We start from the raw sequence: 9,299 nt of genomic DNA on the forward strand, positions 1-9,299 counted from the left end.
GGTGAATGATGCACCAGGTGACCCGACGTCACAGCAGGGCTCTCCCTGCTTGACAGCTCCCTTCCCAAACATTAGTGTGCACAGAGGTCGGAGCCAAATCAACATTTTAGTAGGATGGGGCCATGCTGGAAACCCTGTGACCAGCCCCTAGGCAATCACAGTGCTGCTGTGCTTAGACCTCCCTGAATGAGGTCCCGGAAAGGAGCCACCCTCTGCTGAGTTTAGAAAGGGGCTGACTAGCTGGAATGCCTGTGACCAGATCAGCCTGCATTCGCTGTTCACTTAGTGTTCATTTACACTGAAGGTCTGCTGGGTTTGACCCTGAAGGTGTGGGCATGAACAAGGCAGACGAGCTCCCTAGAGCCTATCAGAGAAAGGCCTGGATTAGATAGAATTGAAGGGTGAGGGGGAACCATTTGAATGAGGATCTCAGGGCGAGCACATCCCAGACAGTGTGACCAACAACAACCAAAGACCTGGGCAGAAAAGAACATGGCTGTGTGAGGAAGTGAAAACCTCATGTGGGCCAGGTTGTGAGCCAAGGGGCTAGCAACACTACGTGAGACGGGAGAGAAGACACCCTGTCACCTGCCAGGGAAGGAATCCTGTCATACTGTCACTTTTGAAGCGGGAACAGTCTGGTCTTCCTGCTGGAGGGAGTGTCCACCCTGGAGGTCTGGGCTTTTCTGAGAAGCAGTCTGGATATATCCCTGTGTTCCTCTCACAGTGTCTGCAGAACCCATCTAGTGACATCAGGCTGGTTGCTGAGAAGATGATCTGGTGGGCAAATAAGGACCCCCGGCCCCCCCTGGAGCCGCAGACCATCAAGCCCATCCTGAAGGCTCTTCTTGACAACACCAAGGACAAGAACACTGTAGTGAGGGCCTACAGCGACCAGGCCATTGTGAACCTGCTCAAGATGAGGCAGGGCGAGGAGCTGTTTCAGGTGGGGGCCGTCATGGAGTGCCATCAGCACAGACTGTGGCATTTGTCCTGCTGTCCTTGTGCAGTAGTAGAACAGTGAAGCCCTGTTCTCTCTGCCACAGTGCGTGTTAGTTGTCAGGGGCAGGTGGAGATTCGGGTACCTGGGACAGACTCTTTGGTATGCCAGAAACCTGGGCAGGGCTGCCCCATCTGAGCCCCAGGCCGGGCCCTTCGCCCTCCCTCAGCAGCACTGTCTAACAGAAAACTGCGTCCTGCGTCTTGCGTCCCCCAGCTTAGGAAAGGCGCAGGGAGATGCTCTCTGAGTTGTCTCTGGTCCATCCGAGGTCCTTATGTTGCTGCGTTCTACCCCAGGGACTCTCAGTCTCAGTTTGGCATCCACCCTGATTGTCTCCTCCTCATCTTTTCACAGTCACTCTCCAAGATCCTGGACGTGGCCAGCTTGGAGGCGCTGAATGAATGCAACCGAAGGTCGCTGAAGAAGCTGGCCAGTCAGGCGGACTCCATGGAGCAGGTGGATGATACCATCCTGACGTGACAGGCCAGGTCCTCTGCAGAAGCTCCGCTCCACATCTTTGTTCACTGTTTTCATTTTTGAAAATGCGTTTATTCCAAGGGGAAGCTCAGGAGGTGGAGTTCCCAGAAAGTATTTTAGTATTCAACTGACCAGAGCCAAAGCCTTAAATCAACCCCCACACAACTGAAGATGGTCTCCTCCATCTCCTGCCCTTATCTTTGGAGAAGAGAAAGAAAAGCGCACTCATAAACCTCAGAGTGGCAGCTAGGGGGCGTTGTTCAGCACTACGAGGCCCAGATTCTCCTGGCCGAGAGCTCCCAGGGTCTGAGTGGGCACAGAGCTGCAGAGCTCTGCGGATGCTGCGTTTGGGTTGTTTCTGACTTGTTGAGATGGTGATGCTCGTCCACCTCTGCGGTTCCAGGTCTTGGGGGTGTAGGCCATTCAGGAGGAGTGTTTAATAAAGGCTTTGATTTCATCTTGACAGAGGTGGAGCTTTTGTTGTCTGTCTCTGACTGTGTAATCCAGGCTGTCCTTGAATTCAGAGATCCACCAGCCTCTGCCTCCCAGTATTGGGATTAAAGGTGTACACTACCACCCTAGGCAAGAAGCAGATTTTTATAATCTCCATCCATCCATCCCTTAAACATGAAGCTCTCTGCATCAGGAATAGGGGCATTTTACGCTCTTCTTGAAAGTATGAATGAGTCTTGGTCTGTTTTTCAGTCTGCCCTGCTGTCAGCTTCATCCACAGGCTTCTCTGCCCAGGCTCAGTGCACAGCCAGGCCTGAGGTCTCCCTTAGTGTGGTCAGGCAGTAGGGACAGTGGTCTACTCTGTGGAGCAATGTTCCTATGGCCCAGGGACATACATGCAAGAGGGAACCTGAGCTGCAGCCCAATATCTGCCCCGTTTATGAATGACTTCCTTCCTCCTAATTCCTAGAAGGCTCGTGACACGCCCCCTAGTGAAGCAAGCTTTCCTGGTCCCAATGTGAAATAAACATTTATCAAAATTACTGGTCAGCGCTGGGCTTGGTGGCAGTGGTGGCACAGTTCTATAATCCCAACACTTACATAGTTAGGACTAGTCTAGCTACATCAGATCCTGTCTTAGAAAAAACTAAAGTAAAAAGATCAGTATCTGGCCAGGTGGTGGTGGCACACACCTTTAATTCCAGCACTCAGAAAGCAGAGGGAGGTGGATCTCTGTGAGTTCAAGGCCAGCCTTGTTACAGAGTTCCAGGACAGCTAGGGCTACACAGAAAAACCCTGTCTCAAAAAAACAAGCAAAAAAAGAACAAAAGATCGGTGTCACAGTATAGCAGAGGTTAAAAAAAAAAGTGGGCTTCTGACTGACAGTACTGTGTGAGACTAAGTGACCTCTAAGATGTGTCTAGTGGGATCTCCTTTTATTCTGGGTGTCACGTGTCACAGACTTCTTATTTCACAGCAGACCTGATGTCATCTGGATGGGGGTAACTGTAGAATCCTAGGGCTGGAAGGGACCTTGAGAGGTCAGCTGAGTCAGTCCCCATAGCCAAGCAGCCAATGGTCTCAGCATTTGGTAGCCATGGCAACTGGGATTCAGATGGTCCAGTGTCCTCCTAGCTGCCTAGGGCATCTGTCAAGCAAGCTGTTTGTATATGTGCTCACCTCTCCCAGGCTGGGGTAAAGTACACAGCTCAGAAGCAGGTTGTCCTCAGTGTTTCCTCCACCAGCGTGGGTTTCATCCATCCCAGCTCGGTAGGCGACCTGATGTGCAGAGGGTGGGGCACACCCAGTGACTAGAAGCTGAAGGGAAAACAGCTTCCAGTTCCAGAAACCGGAGGAGGATGAGCACTGTGTTCAGAAGAGATGACTGGAGGCTGTCACAGACACGACTCAGGGCTTCTGGAGCACACTGAGTTCTGTTCCTCTGGTCTGCTGGGCCACAACACAACAGTGGGCAGGCCAAAAGGACTTGTCTGGAGGCACAGCACCCCACAAGCGCAGACAGGCCCTAGAGGAGGTGGAGCTCGGCTCCCCAGGAGCAAAAGGCTATTTGTCCTGGAGTCTGGCTGCTGCGCTGCATCTGACAGCTCACTGGAGCTCTCCATGCCCAGTTCCTCATCTGTAGAATGAAGATTTGGAACACTCAAAATGTTCTCAGCTCCCTTTTAGGTATTAGCTATGATTGTACCACTCAACATTTAATTGAAGCATCCTATGAACTAGGGTCTCTTGTTTGTTTTTAAGTTAGATCTGTGTGTGTTTTGTCTGTATGCCTCCACACCGTACACATTTCTGGTGCCCACAGAAGTCAGAAGGTGACATTGGGTCCCCTGGAACTGGAGTTGTGAGCCGCTATGTGGGTGCCGAGAACCAAGCCAGGGTCATCTGGAAGAGCAGATTAACCCTTGACCCCAAGCCCCTCTCCAGAGGAGGAGATTGAGGCACAGCAGCCACATGCTCAGCATTACATGGCTGAGAAGTGGCAATGCCACCCTCTCATCTTAAGCATTTTTACTCTCAGGATAGTGCTTCCGGAACTTTCCTGGTCTGACACTCAGAGGAAACAAAAGAGGCCGTGGAGGACCCTGGGTAAAAGCATGAGCCGGGTCCAGAGGACTGGCCTGCGACTCCACCCATCCAAGGTTTTCCCTAGCTTCTGCAGCTGCAAGCTGAGCAATTTCTCACCTCATTTATGGGGTACTGACTGGGAAAGTCTTTAGAGGGGGGTCCCCAAATCAATTACAAAATGGTGTATCCTTGATCACAAAGAGGTAACTCAAAACAGAGTGTTCCCAGCCCTTGAACTTGGAGCCTCTGGGATCGTGTCAAGATCTGTGGAATGGGATCTAAGGATATGCTTGAGACCTTGCAAGTAAGTCTGCAGGGCTCACAAGCCCAGGAACCATGGCTCCACAGAGATTTAGATTTGAGCTTTGGAGATATTTTTCTGATGGATTTTGAAACAAAGTAGGCATTTGGAGATGCTCGTGGGTTTTGTTGTGTGTGTTGGGTTTTATTGGTGTGAGGGGGTTCTTCAAGATTCCTCTGTGTAGTCCTGGCTGTCCTGGCACTTGCTCTGAGGCTGGCCTCCAACTCAAGTGATCTGCATTCCTTTGCTGGGATTAAAGGTCTGAGGCACCACTGCTCTGAGTGTGTTTTTTTTTTTAAGGTGGGACCTCGGTCCTGAACTCACTCTGTAGACCAGGCTGGCCTCGAACTCAGACGTCGACCTGCCTCTGCCTTCTGAGAGCTGGGATTCAGGGCTACACTAGCACCTCCGGCCAGCAATGCTCTAAGTGTGGTTCTATGAGGATGTTCCAAGATGTTTCAAGTCTTGCTAAAGCAGAGCAATAAGTTATAGTTAAATCCCCAAACTCAGAGACCTGGGGCAGGAGAAATGCTGTAAATTCAAGCTCATCTGAACTATGGAGTAAAATTCTACCTTAAAAAGGAAAAAGGAATTTTACTTTTGTTATGGAGTGTATATGCATGTATCTGTATGGGAACCAAACACAAGTGTCTTCCTAGATTGTTCTCCATCTTACTTTTTTGAGGTAGGGTCTGTCATTGAAGCTGGAGTTCTTTAATCCTGCGGATTGGTGGCCCTTGAGCTCCAAGAATCCCCCTGTCTCCACTCACCCAGTGCAGGGATTATAGCCACATGCTGGCACACACAGGGAATCCTATGCTTGGGTGGCAGGCACTTCACTGAGTTCTTTCTCACGTCCCAGCTTTAGTTGGTATTTTGCCATGCTGGCGGTATAACATGGGACTAGGCCACCTGCCTCCAGGCCTGGGGCCAGTCTGAGATCCAGCTGTAACACGTTCTAACTTTTAGAACTCTGACTAGTTCTGATGCCAAAGGAAGTGATGTACAGTCCGGTGCTCCAGAGATACAGGGGCTTTGTAGTCAGCCTTGAACTGTCTGTCCTGCCTGCCGTCCAGCTCTGGAACAGATGTGGTACGTGGCCACCACAGGCCTGTCATCTGCACTGAATGATAAGGGTGTGTTATGCATAAAGCAAGGCACATGGACAGTGTGAGACTCAGGGAAAGGGCCAGTGTGGCTGGCGGTGTGAATAAAATAGGTTTGTAGACATGAGTGCTTGGCACTACTTAAGAAGGATTAGGAGATGTGGCCTTGTTGGAGAAAGTGTGCCACTGGCTTTGGACTTTAAGGCTTCAAGGGCCCAAGCCTGGCCCAGTGTCTCTTCTGTCTGTGGATCTGCCTGTGGAACTTTTAGTGACCTCTCTAGCGCCATGTCTACGTGCCACTGTACTCCCCGCCATGACAGTAGACGAGGCCTCTGAAACTGCAAACAGGTCCCAACTGAACACTTTATAAGAGTTGCTGTGGTCACGGTGTCTCTTCAGAGCCAGAGAACACTGACTAAACAGCCTGTCATTGTGCACAGTGAGACACAGGTGAGCATAATGCTGTTTCAAAGTGCCTTCAGTTTCTTGGCCCTATTGTTTGAAAAGATTTATTTGGAGCCGGGTGGTAGTGGCACAAGATTTATTTGGAAGACATGGTTGTAATGGTGGTGATTGCCTTTGCCAGTCCAGGACAAGAAGGGATTGGCCACCGGTCTCCCCCACCTTCCCACAGGGCAGTGCTCCTTATTTAGAGGAGAACTGAGGTGCCTATGGGAAGGAAGTGCCTGGGTTTGCATGTGGCTCTGCTTTGCACAAGAGGCAGAACTGTTGCTTCCCTGGGTGGTTCTGAGATGTACTCCTGAGTTCTGTTAGGGGGGGGGGGCTCCCCTACTTTCAGGGGGTAAGGGGGACGACCATGTTATAGCCCAGGAAGAGCTGCTTCAAGGCATGTTGTCAGTAGGATTTCTGGGTGAGACCTGAGTGTGCCAGCCCGAGTCCCCAGACCCGTCTAGAGCGTCTTTCTCCCAAGATAGTAACAGAACAACTAACATGTGGATGTCTTGGAACAACATCCTCTCCCGAGAGAGCCTTGCCTGATCCTTCCTATCACTTAAGGTCCCCACCCCAAAGGGAAGTGGGGAGCTGGGGCAGCTCACATGTCCTTTCCCAAACAGCTTGACCTCAGGACCCTTTACACTTCGAAACAATCAAAGACTCCATAGAATGCTTATTTATGTGTATCTTACCCAAGGACGCTTGCATTTGGAAATCTCAACAAAAGCAGTCATTAGAAAATAGTAAGCCAGGTGGCTCACAGGTTGGGAGCACTGACTACTCTTCCAGAGGTCCTGAGTTAGGTTCCCAGCAACATGGTGGCTCACAAACATGTTTAATGAGATCTGGTGCCCTCTTCTGGCCTGGCGGCATACATGGAGGCAGAACACTGTATACATAATAAATAAATATTTTAAAAAAGAAAGAAAATAGCCAGACGGTGATGGAGTACACCTTTAATCCCAACACTTGGGAGACAGAGGCAGCCGATCTCTGTGAGTTCAAGGCCAGCCTAGTCTACAAAGACAGCCAAGGCTACAAAGAAAAGCTGTCTCAAAAAAAAAAAAAAAGCACACCTTGGTGATATAGCTCAGTTGGTAGAGTATTTGCCTAAAGTGGACAAAGCCCTTAGACCTATCTGCAGTGCCACATAAAGCCTGGCATGGTATTTATGTTCACTTTCACATTCCTGCATGACCACAGCCTATGGCCCTAGAATTTACCCATATATTGCAGCTCTGTCCATGCCTCTCCTATGTGGCCCAAACCCACACTGCTGACTTCTAGGTGCCACCCTTCTTCAAGGCCTCCGAGACCCCCTCTCTGCTTCCTAGTCCTTCTGAACCCCTCAGCAGCTCCTAGCCCTGGAACGTACAGTGTCGCCCTCAGCCTCCCTGCTGCCACCTGCTTTTTGTTCACTGCTAAGAACAGAGGCCTGCCACCCTGAACTTCTTGACTCTGAGCCCCTATCTGCTGTACTTCTCTTCTGACCCATGTCCCAGTCTCCCAAACAGTGTGAAAGTAGGTTTCTAAATTTTGGTTACTCTAAGTCTCTGGCTGTTAGACCAGTGCCAGGCATAAAGTAGGCTCCCAAAAATCGTGGTTTTAATTTAAAAATTGTTCTTTTAAAAAAATACTTCAAAAGGCAGGCAGATCTCTGTGAGTTCGAGGCCAGCCTGGTCTACAGAGCTAGTTCCAGGACAGGCTCCAAAGCTACAGAGAAACCCTGTCTCGAAAAACCAAAAAAAAAAAAAAAAAAAAAAAAAAAAAAACTTAAAAAAATATGTATGGAGAGATGGCTCAGTGGTTTAGAGCACTAGACTACTCTTCTAGAGGTCCTGAGTTCAATTCCCAGCAACCACATGGTGGCTCACAGCCATCTGTAATGGGATCAGATTCCTTCTTCTGGTGTATACATAAAGCTCATGAATAAATAAAATTAAAAAAAATATGTATGGGCCGTGTTTGCATGCGTGTCTGAGAGCCTGGTGCCTGTAGAAGTTAAGAGGGCAACAGTTCTCCTGGAGTTACAGACATTGTTTGCCATGTGGGTGCTGGGGACGAAAACTGGCCCTCTGCAAGGGCAAGCGCGTGCCTGTAAACCGCTGGGCCCTCTCTCCAGCTCCACTAATTGTTGAATTACCCACCGTGAAGATGTGGGTGGTGTTTTGCTTCTGGGTAAATCTAGTAAGCACACCCATATTTACTGAATTAATGAATGAATCAAATGATTGAATTTGTTGCATGAATCTAGTTGCCAGGTGAAGTGATGTTTTAAAAGCAGCTTTGTCTGGCTGTCACTGTTTGCTTTATTTGGTATCTGCCGCCTCCTCTTCACCACACACTTCAGGTCCTGCAGCTCTGTCTGGCTGCTGCCGTGAGTCTGTGTGTAGCTGATGCTGCTTCTCTGCTGGGAAACTCGTGCTGACTCCTGCAGCTTTTTAGGAAGGAAGAGAAGCTGTAGGGCTCCCTAGCCACAGATCAGGAGCGGGTGATGAGATTTCCAGCTGTATGTGGTCCTGATCAGGTCGGAGGTTTATGTTACAACACAGCACATGTGTTTATGGGTCAAGGGCGCTTCATTGATGCAGCTGAGTGAATGTGCTGGGAGACTCATTTTGGGGTACCAGAAGCATATCCAAGCCAAAACTGAGGATTCTCACAGGCTGAGACAGCCTGTCTAAATGCAGCTGACATTCAGGGCCCACCTCTACTCTGATGTCACCACGGCATCTTTCTGCTGGGATCTTTCCCATCACTCTTGGTAACGGTGGCAATTTTTCTCTTCGAAAGTCTAGGTGGAGATTTGCCAGCTGTTCTATCTACTGTCTTCTGTCATTCATTTTTAGGTCCTCATGAGTGGATCTGAGTCTGCAAATTCTTGGAGGGAAAAAGTTTAATATCCTCTACAACGTGGGGTATGGTAAATAGTAAGAAGCCATTAAGGAGTTACAGAATAAATGAAGGAATTAGCACCTGTTGGGGTCTAGATGACACCTGGTGCAACCGGGACTCTCATTTCCTCGTGGTCAGTTCTGCTTCACTGGCCACAGTATCTGGCAGCCCTGACATCGGGTTGCTGCCTTGGAAATTCTGAAAGTCTACACTAGGAAACAGCTCAAGATCTGTGTAGTCCTGGCTGCTCTGTAGACCGGGCCTGCCTTGAACTCACAGAGATCCTCCTGCCTCTGCCTCCCCAGCGCTCGGATTAAAGGCGTGTGCCACCACTGCCTGGTCTATGATGTCTTTCTGTCCATCTGTTTTATTTAAACTTTTTTTTTTTGAGGTTTTTAACTTATGTGTGTGAATGTTAGTCTGAATGTATGTCTCTCCACCATTTGTTTCCAGTGCCTGCCGAGGCCGGATGATGACAGATCCTCAGACTGGAGTTACAGACAGTTGTGAGCCACCATGTGATTTA

At 49.5% G+C, this 9,299-nt stretch overlaps 1 protein-coding gene across 2 annotated transcripts in view; it reads left to right on the forward strand.

Annotated features, from left to right (window-relative positions):
- Positions 1 to 1,940, forward strand: part of Gcn1 (GCN1 activator of EIF2AK4) — a 63,784-nt gene extending 61,844 nt beyond the window's left edge. For both annotated transcript variants that reach the window (XM_075981662.1, XM_075981672.1), the window contains 2 exons: positions 728 to 946; positions 1,355 to 1,940. In XM_075981662.1, the coding sequence (XP_075837777.1) occupies positions 728 to 946; positions 1,355 to 1,480 (345 nt within the window). In that variant the 3' untranslated portion in view covers positions 1,481 to 1,940. The remainder of the gene's footprint in view (positions 1 to 727; positions 947 to 1,354) is intronic.
- The last annotated feature ends 7,359 nt before the right edge of the window (positions 1,941 to 9,299 follow it).

Source organism: Microtus pennsylvanicus, chromosome 1, assembly GCF_037038515.1.
Source record: "Microtus pennsylvanicus isolate mMicPen1 chromosome 1, mMicPen1.hap1, whole genome shotgun sequence".
NCBI classification, from domain to species: domain Eukaryota; kingdom Metazoa; phylum Chordata; class Mammalia; order Rodentia; family Cricetidae; genus Microtus; species Microtus pennsylvanicus.